The sequence below is a fragment of the Pipistrellus kuhlii genome, unplaced genomic scaffold (assembly GCF_014108245.1).
Source record: "Pipistrellus kuhlii isolate mPipKuh1 unplaced genomic scaffold, mPipKuh1.p scaffold_m20_p_53, whole genome shotgun sequence".
NCBI lineage: Eukaryota > Metazoa > Chordata > Mammalia > Chiroptera > Vespertilionidae > Pipistrellus > Pipistrellus kuhlii.
The window spans coordinates 1,231,454-1,254,654 of NW_023425555.1; the positions used below are offsets into that span (position 1 = coordinate 1,231,454).

The following is a 23,201-nucleotide window of genomic DNA, read 5'->3' on the forward strand; positions in this document are numbered from 1 at the left end:
GCATGCCCCCCACTGGGGATCGAGCCCACAACCTGGGCATATGCCCTTGACCAGAATCAGTCCACAGGCCAACGCTCTATCCACCGAGCCAAACCGGCTAGGGCCTGCTCAGGTTTTGAGCAGTGGGTGGGTGGTGTTTGTTTTCTCCAAAAACTAACCAGCTCCAGATCAAACACTCCTGCTCTGACACTGGGCGGCCCCAATGCTGGGGTGGGGACAGGCAGGGGAGGGGAGGGAGCGGCCAGATCCGAGGAAGCGAAGACCCCACTCACAATGGAGTAGAGACTCAGGGGGGGCCCTAGAGGGGCCCAGGCCCAGCATGAGTCAGCCTCAGAACAAGCCGGCAACCCCACCCTTTCACAGATAAGGAAACAGGCCTCACATCAGGGCAGCAGCGCTAAGATCTGAGGGCAGGCTAAGCCTCTGCTCTGGACCCCAGCACCTTCGGCAGGCCGCCGAGTGACTGAGGGCTCAGGGTCACTTCAGCCCCGCCTCTGAGGAGCCCTGGGGACTGGCTGTTGGGATGACAAGAACCTAGGACAGCGTAGGAAGTTCCCATTGGACAGATGAGGATGAAGAGGCCCCAGGAAGGAAAGCATCTGCCCAGCTTCCTGCAGGTGAGGCGCTGGGACACAGCCTGAGACGACTGGCTCCCATTAGGTACCCTCTAAGCCACCAGCCCCCCCCCCCCCCCCACAAAGCTCAGAGGGCCCACAGGCACCCTGCCCACAGCGCACGTGCTGGCTGTGGGACCAATGGCCGGGCCCATCTCCAACACCAGCAGGTGCTGCCGAATCCTGAGCTGAGGGGAGGGTCTCCCCACTAACGGACCCTCCAGAGACCGTTTTCTGTTACAGGTTTATTTGATATTCGAACGAGTCTACAGTTCAGACCCACAGGTAACGGATTGCTTCGTGGTTGTCAGGCTAGTGTGCGTTATTTCCGAGGGTAACATTCAATGACGCGACGCAGAACACACAGTGGGACAGAGACGTGATTGTTCAGACGAGAGACGCTGACACGTGCCTTAGTGTCCAAGTGATTGATCTAAGGCGGACCCCGTTGACCGATCCACAGTGAGGGCTTCTCGCCCCCGGGCGCTGAGCGGGCCCCGGGTGCCAGGCTTGGGGAGCCCCCTCTTCCGGGGGCGACCTCCCCACCGCCGCCCGCCTCCTCCCACCGTCTGTGCGGACGGGAGCAGCGGGGCCGAGGGGTGGCACCGGGCACACTCATGACACAGGAGGTGGGGAAGCAGAGTCCGAGAGGCAGCCCTCCTGGCTCCTAACACTGTGACGAGGGGCAGGGAGGAGGGAGCACCGTTCGCCCGGGGAGTAGCCAGCCCGAGTCTCCTCCCGTCTTGGCAGCTCCAGAACATTCCCTCTGGCCAGCGGCCACAGCGGTGAGCGCCTGCCAAGACACATGGGGGAGAAGGAAAACAAGACACGGAAAACAAAACAGCAACGTCCCCCCCCTCTGCCCCCCAGGGGAGGAGAGGAACAAAGAGAACTCTGGACCAAGGTCAGCAGATTCGGAAGACACCCGGGAGGAAACACTCGGTCCTGCCGCCCGCGGGGAGCTGCGCCCACCCTGAGACTCCAGCTCACTGGCCTTTAGTGTCTTTTTTTTTTTTTTTTTTTTTTTTTACGTTTTTTCTTTTTAATACCCAAACCCTCCGTTTTCAAAGCTTAAAAAAAGTGTGACTTAAAAAAAAAAAAAAAAAAAAAAAGCCAAAGCGGGTGAGGCAAGCCCCAGGCCTGGCCTTCCCACCTGGTGGCCTGCTCTGCACGCCGGGCCCCAGAGCCCAGCCCGGCACCCCGGGGTGATCTCCCTGGCCACTCTGCTCAGGTCCCGGTGGGCACTAAATGCTGGCGGCGCCACAGAAGGGAAAGCAAAACAGCCCCCCCTCCCTCCAACACCCCCACGGGAGCGTTCCTTGGGAATGTGTGAGTTATTGGAGGAGGGAGCGGAGGTGGAGAAAATAAATACCAAGAGCTAAGGTGATGTCCCCGGACCTCTGCATGGCTCAGCCCCTGGGGCAGAGACGGCCTCCAGGGAGGCGGCCTGATTGTCCAGACACGGCTCTGAGACAGATCACAGGTCCCCAGCTCCCGCAGGCGCCTGCGGGCACAGTCTCAGCGGGCAAAGGGGCCAGCCCCTCAGGTGCTGCCGGCCCCCTGGCCCAGCTCCCGTCCTGCCGGGCCGAGGCGGGCGCCCGGGTGCGGGGCGGAGGCCCGGTGGTCCCTGCGCTGGGCGGCCCGCACGGTCAGGCCTGCTCCTTGTCGGCCCGCCACAGCCGCTCCTTCACCTCCGGCGGCAGCGTGTTGAACAGGTCCTCCTCCACCACCAGGCCGCTGCGCTTGAGCAGCGGGCACTCGCCCAGCTCCACGGGCAGGCACTCCAGCCGGTTGCCCCGCAGCTCGATCTGGGTCAGGTTGGTCAGCTCGCCCACCCGCGAGGGCAGCGACTGCAGCACGTTGTTGCCCAGGTGCAGGGCCCGCAGCTTCCGGCACTGGAAGAGCTCCGGGGGCAGCGCCTCGATCTGGAGGGAAGGAGGGGACGGTGAGGTGGGCAGGACTCCGACCGAGGGCCTCTGGCTCCCAGGCTGCCCTCCCTGCCCGCCCCCGGGCACCGGCACCGCCCGGGCCAGAGGCCGCTCCCTGCCGCCTGCACGCAAGGCCTCCGCTCTGTGGTCACCTTCTCCAGGAGCCTCCCATGCCTCCTGAGCAATCTGGCACCTGTGCCCGCAACACTGCCCTCCCCGTGCTGCCACTGCCTGACCACCTGCCACCCCGGGGCTTGGAGCTCTGAGCGGGCGGGACCGGGTCCACCTCGTTGCCCGCTGTCTCCACACCTGGCACCCTGAGAGCACAGCCCGCTAGCCAGCTCCTATAGACACTCCCGCCCCCCACCCAGGGCTCCCTGGGAGCCAGGCTGTGGGTCCTGGCTGGTGGAGGACAGTTTAGGAGAGCAGAGCAGCACGCTGAGAAGATTCCTCACCCTTTCGTGTTGCTGGGAACCGGGGGAGCTGGCCACAGGCGGGAGAATCCCAGCTGTGTCAACCCCCATTTCCTGGGCCCGTTTTCTCCTGTCAAGTCCCAGGCTGCTCACAAGAGCACGGAGCCCAGTGGCAAGGCAGAGACCCCTCTTTCTGATTTTGCAAAAGCAGAGTAATGGGCAACACTCTTTAGCTCAGCACTCAATCCGGTTTAACTCTCTTAACCCTAGAACGGAGCGGTAAATATTCCGCAAACACTCTTCCCATCTCACAGATGGGGTAACTGAGGCCCCCGAGAAGCTAACTTGCCCAGGAAGGTGGAGTTAACATTTAAACCTGGTTCAACAGCACACACTCTGCTAAGCGTCTGCACTGTTGGTGGAATGAGGAGTGAGCACGGGGCCGAGTGGGGACGGTCTGCGGGCACAGGGAAGGCCAGCTTCTCCCCGGCCCTCTCCGAGTGTCAGCCAGCAGCGCGCGCTCTTACTGAGCCAGGGTGTCCTGAGATGACCTCCTTCAGAGGTAACGCACAGGAGGAACCCTAACCACTGAGGCGGCCCTGCCCCGGCCCAGTCCTGCGAGGAGGCCACGCTGGGGAAGTGAAATGGGACGTGCAGAGCCAGGAAGGGCCGGCCCTGCTTCCGCTGACTCAGAGCCCCGCCGCAGCTCCATTCTGCCAAATACGGCGCTCGGCGGCCGGGCAGAGCCTTCCCTGCCTGGGCCTCAGTTTCCCGCTGCAGAATGGGAAGGATGCCTCTGGGCCGGATCCGTGCTGCGGCCTCTGGGCAGACTTGGGCCTCCACCTAGGAGGCTCCTGCCCTCTCGGCCATCTTTGGAGAGGAACTCGTTCCAGGTGAGGACCGTGTCCTTGCAGCAGAAAGCCCGGGTGGCTGTGGCTGTGGCTGTGGCAGAGGCCACGCTGTGCCCCGCGGTCAGGAATGGGCCAGTGCAGGGACAGACGGCGAGAGGAAGATGGGACGGGGCTCCAGCAGTACCGAGAGGCCAAAGCCCCCACAGTGGCACGCTCTGGTGGCACAGGCCGTGGTCAGGGCCCGGGAAAGGCTCCGGGGATGAGTGACGGAGCCGGGGATCACATGCAGAGCTCCCTCCCTGAAAACCCTCTCCCGGAACACCCCTGCCCAGCCATGCCCTCTCTCCAGACACACGAAGGAGGCTGCAGTGGCTCCCGCCCTTCCTCCTGAGGTGCTGTTCGTCCCCAGTCCTGCTCGGTCCCACCTCCTCAGGGACCTCAGTGTCCCCCCCACCAGCACCGAGGTGGCCTCCAATCTACCTGATCTTTGAAAAAGACAACCTCCCAGAAGCCTCTGGGGCTGCTCCACCATTCTCCAACCTCCCCAACAATGGCCTGGAAAGCTGCCATCCCTCCTCAGCCCGCTGTGTGACCCAGCCTCCTCCCCATCCACCCCTGAAACCCGCTCTCCTTCCCCCTGGCCCCTCAGTGCCATGAGCCCACACCCTGCCTGGCCTTGCTCTTCTGCCCTCTACTCGGAAGCTCCACCAGACTTCCTTCCTTCCCCGAGCCCTGGGCCATGACACCTGAGCTTTAGGCTGACTCAACATGGCCTCCTGGACATCCCAGGGCCCCGGACACCCGGCGCTGGACATACAGTCTCCTCTGCTAACCTGCCTCCTCCCGTGTCCTGTCTCTATGACCTCCCCCTCTCCCCCAGGCAGCCGGGTGAGAAACCTCAAGCCACCAGCCAGCCCACGATCTGTGAGTCCCACCCAAACCCTGGAAATCCTCTCTCCCCATCCCTGCAGCCTCTGCAGCCACACGGGTTTCCACATGCACCATTCTGCTCTCCTTGCCCCCTCCACCCCACCCCTCCCCTCCCGGGGCAGCAAGAGCAATCTCTAAACTGCAAGTCAGCTTGCTCCTCTGTTCACTTAATCAGCAAGAGCTCGGCGGACCTCTGCATTGAGCAGAAAAGCCAGGTCCTGTCCTGAGAGCCTGGCCGGGTACGAGGAATGGGAACGGGGTAGAGCCGCTCACTGGAAGGGAGGTGGGAGGAACAGGATGCTCCTCCCAGCCTGGTGGACAGCCTGGGCCTGCCCTCAGGGAAAGTCCAAATTCCTCTGGACTTCGCTGGCTCATGGTCCTCCCCATTGGTCCTCGCCCTCAGCTGTCAGTTACTCCAGGGACTGGACCTGCCAGACCCTCCCCTCTCACCTGGCCGCCTCCTCCTCCTCCTGCAGGGCCCGGTGGAACCTCCTTCCTCCCGGAGGCCCCGCCCCGGGTCAGTGTGGGCGCAGGCTCTCTGTGCAAAACGCCTCTCCCACCAGACAGTGCGCTCAGGGTGGGCACACCGCGGGCCTTGCTCATGCCCGAGCCCCCGGCCCCGCACTCACTGAGTGCTCAGAACGCCTGCCACGTCCATGAACAAGTGACTGAGTGAGTGGACAGCGAATGCCTGCTTGTCAGGTTCCCCTTGGCACCAGTGACACTGGGAACACGCTAGTCAAGGGCCTGAGCTGGGCCACCTACCCCTGCTTTTCCACCTGCAGGCTCCTGAGGCTGGAGAGAGCTCCAGCTGAGGAGGAGGAGCCTGAAGACTGGGAAGTGAGCTGTTTCCCGGGAAGGCCCTGGTGTTCCAGGCGGCGGGACAGGACGTGACTAAGCAATGCGCCGAACGGGGTCACCTTCCTGCGGACAGATGCCTGCCTGCCACCAGCTCCTTCCCCGAGGGTGACCTCAGCCAGCAGAATGACCTCACAGGCACACTGGGGTGGGCAGCTGGGGTGGGGGACAGGATGGGGAGCCTGGGAAGAGGGCCCATCAAGCCCTGGGCTAGAGCTGTGTTCTGGGGCAACCCCTTGGCCCAGCTCCAGGGGCAGATTCTCGGGGTGAAGCCACCTGGGGTCTGACCTTCTCCCCTGTTCATCCTCAGGCATTCTCACAGTCTGAACGGGGAGGGGACCAGGACGTGCCCCGTCTCTGATATACGGGGACAGGCTGTTTGCAGTCAGAGAGGCTCCAGGAAGAGGGGCGCTTCTAAATGGCACACCTGGACCCCCAGTCCGAGTGACACCGAGAGGCGTGTCCGTCCCTGGGCAGGGCGTTTCGGGGCTGCTGGGACCGGGGATGCAGGGACACTGCCCCCACAGGGCTGACACACAGCGCGGCTCTAACCCACGGGGCTGCCTATGCCACTGTGTCCGAGGAGGCACAGGCGCGATGTCTGAATCGGCCCCATCCCAGCCCCTAGCCACGGCCTCCATCGCTGCCCACCTCACTAGGAGTTGCCATCTTGGGAGCAGGGACTCAGACAACCTGCTCTTCCCACTGTCACTCCCCCTGCAGGTGCCGGGAGGGGAGCGGGAGGCCTCCTCAGTGGCTGTGCTTTCTCACTGCACAGGCCAGACCACAAAACCGCGGGAGCACCAGCCCTGACCCCACCCCGCCTCTACGGAGGGACGGGGGGCTTCCCAGGCCAGGCGTGGGCTGCCGCACTGGGATGGCAACCGTCTCCAGGGCGTGGCCTCCCCAACGGTTTGCACAACATCCTCTCCAGAGAGGGGGTGGCAAGTCAGCCCCAATCACGCCCCGCTCTGCCCTCCACCGCCCAAACGCGGGGGAGAGGGGAGGGCGGCGCGCCAGGAGCTGTGGAGGCGGCGTGGCTTCCCCTCAGCGCACAGCAGCCACCACAGTTCCCGTTCCTGCAGCCCCAAATCTGGTCTGGGCCCAGCTGGGGAAATACCGCTCGATCCAGGCTAAGTCCCGCCTCCCGCACCCAACCCTGAGATGGACAGAGAGAGAAACACAGGCCGTGGACCTCCTGCCCTGCACATCCTGCCTCTGAGAAACCTGCACAAGGGCATCTGCACGAGGGACAGACCGCATGTGACCACGCGTCCCTCCCGGCAGAACTGCGGTCCTGATCTGGCCGGTCTGGAGTGGGGCCGGGAAGTCTGTATTTTTAGAGGCCCCTCTAGGCAGTTCTGGGAACCACGGGTGGGGTCCCCAGCCTCCGGGCCTCCTGAGCACCCCCACTCACCCGGTTGGCTGTGATGGCCAGGTTCTGGAGGTTCTGCAGGAGGCCGATGTCGGCGGGGAGGAAGGTCAGGTTATTGTGGCTGAGGTCCAGGTAGCGCAGCTTGCGGCAGTAGAAGAGCTGGGGCGGGATCTTCTCGATCTTGTTGCGGTTCAGGTAGAGGCGCTCGAGGTTGGTGAGGTTGCCGATCTGGATGGGGATGTAGGCGATGTGGTTGTACCAGAGCTTAAGGCAGGTGAGGCGGTGCAGGTGCTGGAAGCTGATGATCTCCTCGATGGTCTTGAGGTTGTTGTCCTTGAGGTCGATCTCCTGCAGGTTGTGGAGGCTGAAGATGGAGTGGGGGATGCGCTCCAGGTCGCAGCGGATGAGCTCCAGCTCGGTCAGGTTCACCATCTTCTTGAGGCTGTTGAGGACGATGAGCTTGGTGCCCTCGTTGTTGATGGACAGCTTCTGCAGGTGCACGCCCACGTCCGTGACCACCTGCGGCAGCTTGCTCAGGTTGCTCTTGAGCCGCAGCACCTTGAGGCGCTTGAGCTCGCGCAGCCCGTCGATGACGATGTAGCGGTTGTTCTCGGCGCTCAGGTTGCCCGTGAGGTGCAGCTCCTCCAGCGTCTTCAGGCTGTAGATCCACAGCGGGATCTCCTTGATGTCCGTGAACTTGATGTGCAGCGCCCGCAGGTTCTCGCGCAGGAAGGCCAGGGCCGGCGCCTCGATCTTGGCCGCCGTGTGGTACAGCCACAGCTCCTGGAGGCCCGTGAGCTGGGCGATGCTGGGCGGGATGGTCACGTCCGGGATCAGCTCGAGCTTCAGCACCTCCAGCTCCACCAGGTCGAACACGGTGTCGGGGATGCCGCTGAGCATGAACAGGTGCAGCTCCAGCTTGTCCTGCGCGTTCTTGGTGAGCCGCTGGCGCAGCTTGTCCAGCGTCCACTCGTTGTTGAGGTTCAGCTGCCGCAGCTTGTTCTCGCTCACCTCCGACAGGAAGACGGCGAAGCGCTTGGAGTAGAGTGGGTCGTACTGGTCGATGAGGTGCAGCATGAAGGCGAAGTCGTTCTTGACGTCGGGGATGTCGCTGTAGCTGCTCTCCTCCCGGATGGACTCGAAGGAGTACTTCTTGAGGGAGCGGCGCAGCATCCACCACAGCGTGTACATGCAGATGAGGCCGTAGAAGATGACCAGGCTGATGTAGAAGGACGCCAGGATCTTGAAGAGCGTGGCCAGCGGGTGGGCGCACCGGTAGGTGCGGTAGCCAGTCAGGCTCTCGATGTCCACGGTGCAGTCCACGTCGAACTTGATGTTGTGCACGTAGTAGACGGTGTAGCAGATGATGAGGATGAACTTGATCACCTTGATGATGGTCTGCCGCATGTAGAGGCGGTACACGATGTCGCCCTCCTCCACGTGGGTCCGGAACTTCTTCACCTTCTCGAAGAGCGCCTTGGCCTGCTCCCCCTCCTTCTTGTCCAGCACGCCCGTCTCCGAGCGGTCCACGATGCCCTGCTCGATCCGAGACTTGGTCCGCTGCAGCATGGGCACCGTGGCCTCCACGTCCTCGCTGACGGTGGAGGACTTCTTGTCCATGGAGCCGTTCATCTTGCTGAAGGCCGGCTTGGGGTCGCTCTCCTCCACCACCGTCTCCGACAGGGCCCGCGTGGTCCACGGCGAGTCGAAGCACTTGAGCAGGATGGACACAAAGTGCTCCAGCTTGGAGCTGGTGCGCGGGAACTTGAACCAGAAGTTGCTGCAGGCCAGGAAGATGAGCGTGTGCAGCAGCACCAGGTAGGGGAAGTACTTGGCGAACCAGTGCAGGCGGTTCTCGTAGCACACGGCGTCCACGTAGTTGTACTGGTGCCGGTCCAGGTTGTACTTGATGCCCGTGGGGCCGGTGTCGGGGCTCGGCAGGACGGTGGAGTTGGGGTAGACGGGCTCCGGGGCGGGGGCGGCCCAGCTCCGGAAGGAGTCGTTGCAGGAGTCCTTGGTGACCCACTTACAGGGCAGGCAGATCATCTTGTCCTGGGTGACCTGCAGCGTGCCCCCGAAGACTGCGATCATCAGCATGACGATGGAGATGTAGTCGGTGAACACGTCCCACCACGGCTTCAGGATCCGGTACGCCGGCTGTGTGTCCGCAAAGTAGCGGAGCTCGGTCACCGGAATCATGGTTCAACCTGAAAGGCACCCACGGGAGGGGTTACTGCAGGGCGGCCTGGCTTTCTGGGACCCAGGGGTCAAGGGAAGGAGACAATGACCTCGTCCAAAATTCCACCTCTAGTCTAGCTGGGAGTCAGAGCTTGCCACTTGTGTGGCAGCTCCCGGATCAGCCTTTCTCCGGAAACCACTGTGGGGGACGGTAGGCAGCCTCCCCATTTCACAGACAGGAAAACTGAGCACTGAGATGAGGACCCACAATGACAGGTGGCTAATGCAGGCTCACAGGAGCATTCAGGATATTGGCTAGACCCTATCCTCTTATTCAAGCATGTCAAACTCATGGCCTGTATGCCTCATTTATTTGGCCCGTTAGCCTCTGAGTTTGACATGCTTGGTCTTACTGATCAGACCGACTAGAAGGGCTTGTTGAAACCACCAGTTCACTCAGAGCCAGCTGCCAGGAAGCTGAGCCAGCGACCTGAAGCCGTTTCTCAGAGTCTGAGAAAAGCCAAATGCAGAAGGGGGGGCTCACTTTTGTAAGCCAAACAGGGAAGTCTGAGCACGCCTCAGTGTGTGCATAGAGTTATGTCCACACAGGATTCTGGGAGCCCTGGGGGAACCGGAGGACACACACTGGAAGTGTAGGAGCAGCTCCTGGGTGAGGGGACAAGAGAACAACATGTTCTCAACTGGAAGCAGGAAGGCAGATCCTGACGATGCACTACGGAAAATGGCCTCTGGCTGCGTCTGCCACGTGTGTGTATACAGAAATTAAAAGCAGTAGCAGCAGGTCCCTCCCAGAAGAGGCCAATTCCGCAGATCCCGGGTAGAGCCAGGAATTTGATTTTTGGGGGTGATGTAGGGCGTGATTTTTTAATACGTGACTTCGGTGACACTAGTGATTGGCCAGGTTTGGGAAGCACTAGCTGAGAAGCCACATTCAGGAACTCAGCCTGTGGCGTACAGGAGGCAGCCACGGAATAAACGTGGGCAAGGACTCTCCTCCGTGTCGCTCTGCAAGGCCTGGTGCTCCGGTAATGAGCCATGTCAGAGGAATGGGACGAGAAGGTACCTGATGTCTGCAGAAGGCCTGGGAAAAGACGAAAAGCGTGAGGCTAGAACTGAAGTCCCTGTGAAAGCACGCCCAGACTTACCACTGTTACCTTTTCAATGAGTAATGACCTTCCAGTCCTTTCTGTGTATGTTTTTAAAAATAAGACTGTGATTTTACTTTACACCCTATTTTGTAACCTAGACTTTAAACGAAGGTTAAATCCTGTGTTTTGACAAATGGATCTGTTTCTCTTGGGAGAGGAACAAGGGTGCCAGGTTATGGGACTGGCCACCTTATTTTGATTACTCATACTATAAATAATGACAACAGCATGAATGTTTCCTAAAACAGGGCTTCCCTGCAAACTCCCCATCCTGTCCTAGAGCATGCTGGGATGTGTGGGGAGGACAGAAGGAAAGCAAAACAGGACCCTGTGGAAAAACCGGGGCCCCGAGCTGGCCCTCACCATGGGGTCCTCTCGTGGAACCCTTTGGTGCCAGGACGGAGGGCTATCTTCAGCCCCATTCCACAGATGGGGAAACTAAGGCCCAGAGAGGTCGAGTCACCTGCCCAGTGTCACTCTTATAAACCGAGGGCAGAGCTGAGACCACGCCCCCGACCCCTCCCTGCTCGGGTCCTTACCAAAGCCTGCCCAGGGCCCCACACAGCAGCGGTCCCAGGAGACAGAGCACAGAGTGCAGCTCCCCAGCCGAGCCCAGGTCACTGCAGGGCCAGCAGACACCAGCTCCGCCCTGGCCGGTGGCTCCGGCCCCGGTCAGCCTCCCGGTGGGGCCAGGAGCGCCGCCACAGAAAGGCCAGGGCCCCCTAATGACCAGCTGCTCCTCACCACCCACACCCCCGGGAAGCGGCACTCCAGGGGAGGCCTGCTGAACCAGGCAGCCAGCCTCCTGCGAGGCACCCAGACATTCGACCCGCCCTCCTGGCTCCCCAAGCCTCCTCCGGGGGACACCCAATGACGGCGGACCGGAAGAGAAGAGGGGCCAGGAGGAGAGGGCCTGGGGCCTGCCCGGAGAATCCAGGCTGAGTGGGCCATGCAGGATGCCAGGCGTGGGGGGTGGAGGCTGTTTCTGACCAGGCAGGATGTGGTTTCCAAGGGGAGTGGGTGTGTCAGGACCGAGAACGCCCAGCCTCACAGCGAGGCGGCCTCTGGGCCCTGCTATCCTGGGCTGTGCACACGCTGCCGTCCTGACCCTGGTCGGAGGCGGGAACTGTTCACAGCGCTGGTTCCAGGTGAGGGAGCTTGAGGCTCAGAGGGCAGGAAACAGCATGCCTGGCTCTTAACACCCACCCCCGTCCCCACCCAAACACCTGTCCTCCTGTGACCGGCTCATTTCACTTAACACAATGTCCTCAGGTTCACCCATGTTGCAGCATGTATCAAAATTTCCTTCCTTGCCGAAGTCGGTTTGGCTCAGCGGATAGAGCGTCGGCCTGAGGACTGAAAGGTCCCAGGTTCGATTCCGGTCAAGGGCATGTACCTTGGTTGCGGGCACCTCTCCAGTAGGGGGTGTGCAGGAGGCAGCTGATCGATGGTTCTCTCTCATCGATGTTTCTAACTCTCTATCCCTCTCTCTTCCTCTCTGTAAAAAATCAATAAAATATATATTTTTAAAAATTTCCTTCCTTTTTGGATAATATTCCTCATGCCCGTTTTACAGATAGGGAGACTGAGGCTCAGGGACAACAGAGATTTGCCTGTCAGTTACAGAGGGCACCCTCACATCAGATCTCCTCCAGGAGGCCCTTCAGAGGGAGCAGACCTCACCGGACAGCTGCCCTGGGACACACTGGGTGTGGTGGGAGAGCAGGGAAGGAAGGAGGCAGAGTCAGGGGAGGGGCCTTTCCTGCAGACAGAGCATCCGCCCCTCCCTCGCTCAGCCCTCCGGAGCCAGCAGTGCCTCCTAGCACAGGTGTGGAAACGGCTTCTCGGCCAGGATCTCAGTTTCCCTGTCTGGAAGGGAGCGGAGAATGTCACAGACGTGCCCATATTTTGTAAAATGTGGTCAAGGAACCAAGGGGCATGTGAACACAAATCAAACGCCGAACTCCTAGGACCACTAGAAACAGGCAATCGAGCCGGGGGGCGGCTCAGCTGGTGGGAGCGCTGTCGCCTGCACCGAAAGGGCGAGTCCCATTCCCGGCCGGCACGTACCAGCTTCCGGGCTCCATTCCCAGCAGAGGCACATACGGAGGCAACAGATCAATGTCTCTCTCACATCAATGACTGTCTGTCTCTCCCTGCCTCCCTTCTTTTCTCTAAAATCAATTTTTTTAAAAACCCTCAGGTGAGGATTGAAAACAAACAAACAAAAAAGGACAATCAGTTGAAAGAAAAAAAAAAAAAAAGGCCAAATATATGAATAGACAAGTTAAAGAAAAAATGCAAGTGGAAGTGAACGTCTGAAGTAATTATTAATCTCCCTGCTAATCAGGGAATGCAAATTAAAACAACCAGATGCCGGTTCACTCCGCTGCGCCTGCAGCAATGCTGAATTCCTAGAGGACGCTCGGGCACACGGGTCCCACAGAACAGCAATTACACATACATGTGAAGCCACACATAGGAATACTCATGGAAGAGTTTGCTGTTCCTAATAGCAAAAGGTCAGCGACACGCTAAATATCATTAAGGGACGGAAGGGTAAACTGCTATAATCATAATACAACTGAAAAGGAAAGCAAAGAAAACGCTACCTGGGTAGACAGACCTCAAAAACAACGGACTAAAAGCAGGCTACAGACCGATACACACGTTACATAAGGTTTTCTGTCACGTGTGTGCCATGTGTAGTGAGGGCATAAAAACATGCATGGCGGGCCCCAAAATGAAGGTAATAATTTCACTTGTGGGGAGAAAACGGCATTAGAAAAGATACTTTAACTGTGCCTGAAATAATTTGAGAGAGACATCGGAAGCAATTATTGCAAAAAACTAAGTCTTGGATATAAAAACATGTGTTTTAGTTTTATACCTTTCTGGGTGCTTAAACTATTGTATTTCATACAAAATTTACCAAAACCATCACCCCGTTGGCCCTCTCTGGCCCTCACACCTGCCAGGCGCAGCTGGAGGCAGTGGCCACTGGAGCGCTGCCAGGGCAGCAGATGCAGCTCCTCCTTCCAACTGGCCGCTGCTCGCTGGGCAGCAGCACCTGTGGGCGCTGAGGACCACCCTCCTGCTCCCGCCCTGCCCCACGGAGATGCGGAAGTGGCCAGACCCTTCCCCCGGTGCCCACAGGCAGGGAGAAGGGGGCTCCGGTTCCAGCACCCCTGCTCCTGCGAGTCAGATAAGCAACCCTGAGGCCCCACCCTCCCCGGGGCGGCAGGCTGATCTCAGGAGTGCAAAGAACGAGAGCTTTGGAGCTGGGGAGACACGGGTTCAAATCCAGCTCTGCCATGAAACAATCCATGACCCCAGGCAAATTACTTATTTTATTTTAAAAAAAAGTTTTTTTTTATTGATTTCAGAGAGGAAAGGAGAGGGAGGGAGAGAAATATCCAGGATGAGAATTACTGGTCAGCTGCCTCCTGTATAATCCCCACTGGGGATGGAGCCCACAGCCCAGGCATGTGCCCTGACCAGGAATCAACCGCGACTTCCTGGTTCATAGGTCGATGCTCAGCCATGGAGCCACATGGTTGGGGCCAGGCAAATGTGGTACTTTTATAAGGAGGAAGAAGCCAAAGGCCTTCCTCATGGTGTGGTCTCTGAGGATCGTAAACGTTTACGAGAAGTGCCCGCCGTCCATCCCCTGCGTTAGAAAAAGGCCTGTCCTTCCCAGGAGCGGGCACTCCCCGGGCACAGCCCTCACCGGGGGAGCCAGTCTCAGGGCAGGTGAGCTCAGACCCACAGCTGCTCCCCTCTGAGCCTCAGTTTCCCCAACAGTAAAGGGGACTGGTAGGTCCCCACCTCAGAGGCTTATTGTGAGGATTACACAGAAGATGCATACTGTGAGAACCCGAGTCTGACACAGGAAGGCACGCTATAGTTACCACACCCACTGCCAGGGCAGAACACCTCCCAGGATTCAAGGGGGTGGGGTGGGGGGACACCCAGTGAGGGCTGAGCTGCAAACACAAATACCTGAGGCCAGACCAGACACCTAGAGGCCCCGGGACCACCCCTTGGGTTTCAAGCCTGGTCCCCGTTGCTGATTTCCTCCTTCAGCTTCTTACGGACAGAACAGGAGGCAGAGAAATGGCACGCTGGCCCTCGGGCCCGGAGTAAGACCACCCAGCAAGCTCCAGCCCTCTGCAGCCTACAGAGCCTTGGGTTCCACACCTGAGCGGTGCCAGCAGGCAGGGCGGCGGGTAAACAGGCACAGAGAGCCTTTTGTTGAAGCTCAGAAAGGCTGGGAAGACTTCCCAGGCAGGAGGGGCGGGGGGAGGCGGTCTCTCCACCCCTCTCCCAGGCGGGGCGGGCAGGGCCCTTTCCAAGAGGCCCCAGGAAGACACCGGGTCACTGGCGCATCCCAGGAGGGCTCTGCGCCTGTGAATCTGCTCCCTGGCCAGCGCCCCAGCCTCCTCTGGTCCCCGCGCGGAAGAGGAGGTGACCTTGTCATATGTGCTCACAGCCCACACCCGCCCAAGCGAAGGCGCTGCCCTCTGGGCCCCCACACCCAGCAGGAGTGAGTCAGCGGCTGGGGGCTGGGGGCGCTGCCGGGCTTGGCACTCTCCCTGCGGAGAAGGGCACACCCTCACTTCCCGGGGGAAGGGAAAAGGGGAGACGTTCTAGGCCAGAGCGGGGAGGGAACCAGTTTCAGTTCCAAACTGCTCTCACATTCGGGCTGGGCCTCCCAAACAGGCTTGTCCTCCTGCAAACTGGCACGGGCGGGGCCTGCCTTAGGACAAAGGGTGCAGTAAGGGACACCCACCTTGGGCTTCCCCCTCGGGGAGCAGGGGGCCAAGCGGGAGGTGAGGGTGCCTTCCACCCCTCCAGGCTGGCATTGGAGTGGCTGGTTACTCACACTGCACCCAGCACTTCCTGTGCCTCAGCTCCCAGCTCCACCCAGACCAATGGGTGGCTCCAGTGTGCAACCTTTGGAAAGCCACTTGGCCTGCCAGGACTCTGGTTTCCTCATCTGTAAAATGGGCTGACGAATCCAGCCCTCAGAGGGTGGTGGTGAGGACTAAAGGAGCCCGCCACTGTGATGTTGGCTGCTGTTACCATTATGGCAGGTTTTAGCAGAGCCTTTAAGAGTCTGAAGTCTGAGGCCCTGGGAGGTGAAGTGACCTGCCAAGGACACAAAGCCAGCTGGTGGGAAAGATCCCCCAGATCTGACTCTCCATTGTGCCAATCGCCTCAAAGGCTGGGCTCCTGGCCTGCCCGGCACCCAGGCCCGGAGATGCTTCCTGGGACAAGACCCCTTTTCCGGAGGGAGCATGGGAACCAGGTCTCTTTGCCAGCAGGCCATACTCGGATGCTTCTGCGTCTCTCAGGTGCACTTTAAGGGGCTGGAAGGGAGCCCAGCTCTGGGGCTGGACCCAGCAGCTCAGTGTCAGTGTGGGCCCGTGGGGCAGAGGCCTCAGGGACAGGCCTTGGTCTGCTGTGAATACCAGTGCCCTGGCCGGGGGCTCGGCTGGTTGGAGTGTCCATCGTCCTGTACGCCAAAAAGATTGTGGGCTCGATTCTCACTCGGGACACATACCCAGGTAGCAGTTTTGACCCCCTAGTCGAGGCACATATGGGAAATAACTGATCAATCCCTCTCTCTCCCCCTCCCTTCCTCTCTCTAAAGTCAACTTTTAAAATGTCCTTGGTGAGGACAGAAAACACAGCACCGCCTCTGGACAGGTTACAGAATGTGGGCAGGCGCCCCCAAGCTGCCGATGCAGCTTCTGCTGAGATCCCGGGGCCTGGGGCCGAGGGCGCTGCCCCGGGGATGCTGCCCAGGGCGCCAGCTGGGAGATCTGAAGGATGGGATCGCCAGGTCGCCCCGCCCCCGGTCAGTGCACCTGCCGACACCCCGACTGTTAGAGGGCGCGAGTTTGGCCGCGCCTCTGAGTGTCCAGTTGGCACATGAGCGCGGTGGAATTTTACAGCCACTTTGGCTCCCGCGGAACGCCATTCAGCAGAGGCCCTGTGGTCGCTGTCTACTTAATGTGCGGTGTTCAGCCTCAGGAGATGTGTGAATGTAGAACTTGCTACGAGGTGCAGTAGGAACGCATCAGGAGAGTCAGCAGGGATGTCTGCGGCTGCAGTGAACGTTATTCTAGGAACGTCGGCCCCAGGCATCCTGGAGGAGGGAAGGTTGATGGCCACCTGACACACACATCCGGGAGGCCACTAACACCCGGTCTAAGGGGAGCTCCGCCGGCTCTGGGGCAGAGGTCTGTCAGCAGAGGGGGGGCCAGGGCTGAGAGTGGCCCAGGTCAGTGACCACCGGCCTCGCGCCAGCCTCTCCCAAGCACAGACTCCCGGTCCGGCTCCCAGGCTCTGCCTGCAGCTCCCTGGGCGGTGGGCTCAGGGGAACCAGCATTTTCAACAAGCGCCCAGGAGACTCGAAGTACCCCTGCCCCAGCCTGAGACCCGGAGAAAAGAAACGCGGAGGGTGGGGTGAAAGCGCACGCTGCCAGGGCAACCAGATCCGGGTTCGGTCCTGACTTTGTCGTTAAGGCAACTTTGGGCGAGAGTCCTTGTCCCCGCCAGCCCTGGTCCCTGGCCTGTAAAACGATGACACCACCTCCACGCTGGCTGCGGCAGGGAAGGTGCAAATGTATGTCATGACCCAGCACGGCGCCCAGGGCTCAGATTGCGGCCACGGAGGACGGCCAGACACGGGGCCCGAAGGCCCTGCTGCTGGGAGGAGGGAGGTGGAGGTGGAGGCGGAGGCCCACTCCAGGCCACGCGCCCGAGACCCCTGCCACGTGAGGGAGACTCCTCAGGCACAGATCTCACCCCCAGCTTGGTCCTGCCACGTCACTCCCGGGTTCCACAAAACCAGGCGCCAGGCCCGGAGTCCCTCCTGCCCAAACCCAGCCTGAGGTCTCTGAGCCCCAACACCGCGGCCCCTCCATCTTCTCACTGTCCACCCTCAAGGCTCAAACCTGAAAGCAGCATTGCCACGGCTCCAAGACCAGGGTTTCTGCCAGGAGCTGCCAGGGTAAACTGAGTCAGGGCCAGACTCAGGCAAACACAGCAACTCATGCATATCCCCTCAACCTCCCAATGCCCCCCCACCTGCCTTAGGCAGCCAGGGAGGCCAGAACCTAAAGGCCAGACCTCTCGCGCCGGCCCTGGCACGGACGAGGCATTCTGGTCTCAGATAAGTAGGGCCTGCTGCTCACTGCTCATCGCTGGCCAGAGCCCTCAGCTCCGGCCTCCCTCTCTGCAGGACGGAGTTCCTCCAAACCAACAGGAAACTCCTACAGGGCAGGGCCCAGAGCTGCTGACCTTGTCCCAGTAAACAGGGGAGGCAACAAAATCACACACCAGGCACTTCCCACCCACCTCTGCGGCTGCAATGCCCCAACGCACCTCAGAAGCCCCGCGTGGAGGGGCAAGGGAGCAAGGGCCATGGGTTCGAGAACCAGTGTCGGGACCTTCAGACAGGACACACACTCTCAGGCCTCCCCTTGCCTGGGAGCGAGGCCCAGGGGTAACCATTAATGAAGCCAGAGCAGCAGGGAGCAGCGGCTGTAACAGGACGTGCTCTGGGATCAATAAGCAAATAGTAATGATACACGTGGAGCACATGTGTCAAACACAAGGCCCGCGGGCCAAATCCGTCCCGCCAGGCCTTGCAATGTGGCCTGCACCGCGCTGTCATCACTGCACTCCGCTGCGTTTCCATCACAATGACAGTTTATGACTGTTCAGTAAACCATTCGGCCCTCGATTTAGGCTGGATTTTAGATTTTGGCCCCTTCTCTGATTGAGTTCGACACTCCTAACGTCGTGGAGGAACAGACCCTCCCCATTCATACTTCTGGAGAGGGGGCCCTCGGAGACGTTCACTTTCCATGTGACATTAAAACCAAAACATGATAAAAACACAACGAACATGCAACTACCCTGTTTCCCCGAAAATAAGACAGTGTCTCATATTAATGTTTTCTCCCAAAGTTGCGCTAGGTCTTATTTTCAGAGGATGTCTTATTTTCGGGGAAACACGGTATGTTGGTAATTACGAAATAATAACAACAAGATTATTTCTTTTAAAATCCGGGCAAGGGAGGGCCAGGCTTTCCTTCACAGGAAGCCGAGGTGGGAGGTGGATCCGGGAGGCCTGGGGCACGGAGCGAAGGCCCCCGGCCCAGGATCCCAGGGTCAGGTTCACGTCCCATGTCCCTACCTTCTTTCCCGGTGAGTCTGGGTAAACTGCTTCTTCCCTCTCAGCCTCAGCTTCCATGTCTGTGAAGAGGGGATGAAAGCCACTGTCTGAGCTCCCCGAGATGATCCAAGGAGATCACTGGTGAAGGTGTGTTTTCCAAGTCACAGAGCAGTCCATGCACACCCCGCTGCGATGAGGGAGAAGCTCTGGCACACACTCAGCTAAGGGCCTTTCCCTGTGTCAGCGTCTTTAACCTTCAAACTCTCCCAAAGGGAGGCGGGGGGCTGACATTATCCCCTTTTTATCCACGAGGACACAGGCTCACAGCTCCACATCATGCATGGGGACAGCTGGAGCGCAAACCCAGGTCTGACTGCAAGACGCTGGTCCTGACCAGTGCATTCTCCCACCTTTAGGAACTGTTTTCCAAAGCGCAGGCCAAGGAACCCCAGGCCCCAAAGAGGTCCGCCCACACGATCTAAGTAAGTGTGGGGAACACGCCTCGCTCGCTCCCTCTCAGAGACTCCTCGTGCTCACTTCAACGCACTCAAGGCTCTGAGAAGTCCTGCAGCCGGACAAGTCGCTGTTTCCCACTGCGACCCAAGAAACTGGCGTGCCACGGAACACACCTCGGGAAACGTGCTCACGAGACAGTGCCCACAACAAGCCGAGCTGACAAGATCTGGGCTGAAGGAGAAAAACCAGAGAGGTTGGCAACGAAACTCAGCATTGGCGTTTGATGAGCACGGCAGCCACACACCGCTCAGCAGGCCGCTGAGCTGGGAGGAGCAGGAAGAATCCTGTCCTCCGTCAGCTCTGCCCGAAGCACCCGGGATGTGCAGGGAGCAGAGCAGAGGACTGCAGAGGCGGAGCAGATACCGCCCTTTGCTCGCCGGGCTGGGCCGGCGCCTGAGCGGAGGCCTGCTGGCCGGGAGGGCCCGGTCCTTACCCCGGGGACGGCTCTGCTATCTGCGCGCTGGCTGCCGGTGCCGACGCTGGCCCGCTTCTGTCTGGGCAGGCTCCTGGCATTTCTTTCGCTCCATGGAAGCTGCCTCCCTGCGAGGAAGCAAGAGCTACTGTCAGCAGGGAGGTGTGTGACTATCAGGGCCACCTGCTGGGCTGCCAACATTTTCCGAGAGCGCCTGCTTGGTGCCAGGCCCTCAGCTGGGCTCTGGGGTGACAAGAGGGAATCAGACAGTCTACTGGGGAGGTGCCAAGTCGACAGTTACAAGTGGCTCTCGAGAGCCCAGGGCCCTGCTGCCGGGAACCCAGAGCCTCTGAGCAAACCTCCACTCCTCCGTCTCCTACGCAGGAAGCCGTGGGAGGACGGGGGGGGGACCCGAGGCCCACTCGGATGGGGGCAGGGAAGGCTCCCGGGAAAAGGTGCTGTCTGAGTTGACTGCTGAGGAAGAGGAGGAGTTGGAGAAAGGGCATTCCAGGCGGAAGGAACAGCACCTGTTTGCCCAGGGGGGAAAGAACATGGCATCTGGAGAATGCTGAGCGGGTCACCCTGGCTAGACCCAGGGCTGGGGGTGGGATGTGGAGAGAGATGAGCTATTTTGGGGTCAGCCAGACCCAGGTAAAGACAAATCCTCAGCACAGACACATGATTTCAACTCAAAACACAAGGCTCGGCTATTATCTATTAGTCAAGAAGCATTTAGTGAGCATCTACTACATATCAGCTTTCTGCTCTGAAATGTTCACAAGAACGAACAAGACAAGTTAGCAGGGTGGGGACAGAGTGGACTCAGACAACCACCGGGGTAGGGAGCATCGGCCGGGAGCTGGGAGAGCGGCCTGGCCATGGGGAAAGCCAGAGGAGAAGCAGGAGCCAGCAGGAAGGGGGGGAGAGGGGGGGAGTGCAGACAAAGAAGGAGGGGGGTGCAGACAGAAGGGTGCTAGGAGGGATTATGAGCCTTTGGACCATTTACGCCCTGGAGCGTTTACCGCCCACTGCCTAGGCACTGTGCCGGGAGGAAAGGAGCAGAGGATGGTCCCTCCAGCCCCACGGGGAGACAAGTCAGTGAACCCACGTCTGGTGATGGCAACGAGGCAGGAAAGCTCTAGGCCAGTGGTCGGCAAACCGTGGCTCACGAGCCGCATGCGGCTCTTTGGCCCCTTGAGTGTGGCTCCTCCACAAAACACCACGGCCTGGGAGAGTCTATTTTGAAGAAGTGGTGTTAGAAGAAGTTTAAGTTTAAAAAATGTGGCTCTCCAAAGAAATTTCACTCATTGAACTGTTGATAGTTGGCTAATGAGTTTGCCCACCACTGCCCTAGGCAGAAGCCAGAGGCCATCTAAGCAGCCTCCACCCTGGCCCTACCCTCCTCGGGAGGCTGGGAGACACACGCTGGGAGACACGCTACTCGGTCCAGGTACCTGTCAGTGGCATATCAGGACTAGAAGCCCAGCCTCTGCACTCCCTGTGACTGATTCTTCCACTCCTTCCTCTTTTGGGAAACACAGGGACCACCCCCTACCTATTGGCCCGGAGCTAATGCCTCCTTCCTCTGGGCTGCACTGTCACGTTTCTATTATTAAGCTGCAGCGGTGTTTTCCTGTCTGCCTCTCTTCCGAGGCTGCAACTCAGACCAGGCCAGCAACTGTGTCCTCCGCGCACCGCTCCTGGGCCAGGCCAGGCACTTCCTGAAGGATGGCTGCGCGAGGGGACGCGTGAGTCAGGGATGGAGAAGGTGTGCTGGGCTCTTGGGTGCCACACCCATCCCCCCTGACTCCCCAGGGGGCCTCAGGCCATTCCCTATGCCTCAGTGTCCCCACTCAGTGTCCCCTCCGCTCTCAGAAGGAGTCAGGAATCAGACTGATTCCTTCTCTCCAACGCCTACCAGCCGGTGAGGTCCAGGCGGCAACCCCAAGCCCAGCTCCATCCCGAGTTCTGACCCATCGGAGCTAACCCTCAGGAGCCCCGCTGTCCAGCAAGGCCACTCCAAGTCTGCAGAGGACACCGCTTCCTCGTGGGCGTGCCCAAGGGATGGAACACAAAAGCGGTCTGGGTGCCTGCCAGGGGTGTCCCCAAGATGTCTTCAGCCCCTGCTCTGTGCCCACAGCCCCCAAAGGCAGCGGGGCACGAGACCCAACCCCAAGGAACCTCTAAAGCTGGGAACACAGGGAGGCAGACCTCATGTCACTCACGCCCAGCATCTTCCCAAGAGCCAGCCTCCAGCACAAGTCGTCCGCCCTCGCCTTCCTGGCGAGCCAGAGGGAGACCTGACCTTCACAAAGGCAACGCCAATGTGAGTGAGCGATGGGCACTGCCCCGTCCCTCCGATCAAACTCCCACTCCTCCCTCTCCTACACAGGAAGTGCGGCGAACAGCAGACCTCCCGTCTGCCTCCGGTCTGCCAGCCCGCCTGCTCAGAGGGCGGGAGCCAGGGTGGCAGGGGTTCGAGGGGGTCCTGATTGGAAAGGTGAGAGGCCCTTGGGAGGCTTTCAGCTCCTCCAAACCCTTCCTCCACAACTGAGGCCCGAATTCCCTCCCCTCCCCAAGCTCCCTCCCTCCTCCTCCTCCTCCTCCTCCAAAGGCTCCCTGGGTAGGGCAGGGAGGAGGTAGGGCAGGGTACTGTGGTCACCAAGGGGCGGCCCCACCCTTTCAGTCAAGTCCCTACCAGGGGGAGGCTGCCAGACACCCCCAGCCATCCTCTTCCTTTCCAAAAAAGGCAGCAGTTGCATCAGCTGGGACCAGCCCAATCTTGGTTCATCCCAGTCCAGATCCAGGGGAAGAAGCCGCCGACCAAAGGAGCAGCATCATCCTGAGCCACAAGGACCCTGGGCGATGTGCCTCCAGCCTGGGAGCCAGCTCTGCGGCATCTCCAGCTCCCCCATAGCGGACCGGCCAGCCCCAATCCGGTCTGCCCCGGAGGCCCATCTGGATGCACAGGACACGGGCAGACTCCGGGGCCTCAGAACCAGGACCCGTCCTCCAGGAAGCCCAGCCCGGACAGGCCCCAGAGCCTAGCCGGGACCCTGTCCCCAGGTCGGGGCACTGTTCCCGCCGGATCCAGAGGAGGAGGGGCGCAAGGGGGAAAGGAAGGGTCGGGAGCCCGGGGGAAGAGAGCAGGGGGACCTTTGGACAGGAGAAAGAGCTGGCCAGGGGAGAGAGGCCAGAGGTGGAACCTCTACGAAGCGGCGAGTGTGCGTGTGGAGGGGCGAGGAACTGGGGGGACCCAGGGGTGACAGGGGACCTGGAGGAGCCGCGGCGGAAACTCCCAGGATGTGGAGCGCAGGGAGGCACGGGGTGCCCGGGAGGGGGCTCGCGCGCCGCGGCACCGGGGAGAGGGTGCGGCCGCAGACACCCCAGGGGTGGGGACGCCGGGCGCGGGGCGCAGGCAGAGAGACCGGCCGGGGGAGGCCCCCGGGAGCCGGCGGCAGGGCTGGAGCTGCCCCGATGCCCGGAGCCCGGCAGCTAGCGGCGGGCGGGCGGGTAGGAGTGGGTTTTTAGAGGTGACAGCTCGCGCCCCTGCCCCCACGCCACCCACTCACCTGGGCCCGCCGCGCCCGGCCGCCCAGCAGGCAGCCCCCGGGCCCCCGCCGCTCCGTCCGGCCACCGGTCTCCGGGCCCCTCCGGCGCCTCCTTTTGTTTGTCCCTCACTGCACCACTCAGTCTCCTCCGCCCCGGAAGTGACGTCACCCGAGGCGCGAACGCGGCGGCCTGGGCGTCGCCATCTTTTTAAGGG

At 60.5% G+C, this 23,201-nt stretch overlaps 1 protein-coding gene across 3 annotated transcripts; it reads right to left on the reverse strand.

Annotated features, from left to right (window-relative positions):
* Positions 1-848: 848 nt before the first annotated feature.
* LRRC8A (leucine rich repeat containing 8 VRAC subunit A) lies at positions 849-23,153 on the reverse strand. Of its 3 annotated transcripts, XM_045573615.1 has the most exons (5): positions 23,008-23,153; positions 19,457-19,563; positions 18,529-18,587; positions 7,012-9,176; positions 849-2,539 (listed from the first exon to the last, which is right to left on the reverse strand). In XM_045573615.1, exons 4-5 carry the CDS (start codon positions 9,166-9,168, stop codon positions 2,264-2,266), a joined length of 2,433 nt encoding a protein of 810 aa, XP_045429571.1. In that variant the 5' UTR covers positions 9,169-9,176; positions 18,529-18,587; positions 19,457-19,563; positions 23,008-23,153; the 3' UTR covers positions 849-2,263. The 3 variants fall into 3 exon arrangements, with proteins under 3 accessions (XP_045429571.1, XP_036272113.1, XP_036272117.1); XM_036416220.2 differs by lacking the exon at positions 18,529-18,587; XM_036416224.2 differs by lacking the exons at positions 18,529-18,587; positions 19,457-19,563 and having other exon boundaries at positions 23,008-23,136.
* Positions 23,154-23,201: the final 48 nt, after the last annotated feature.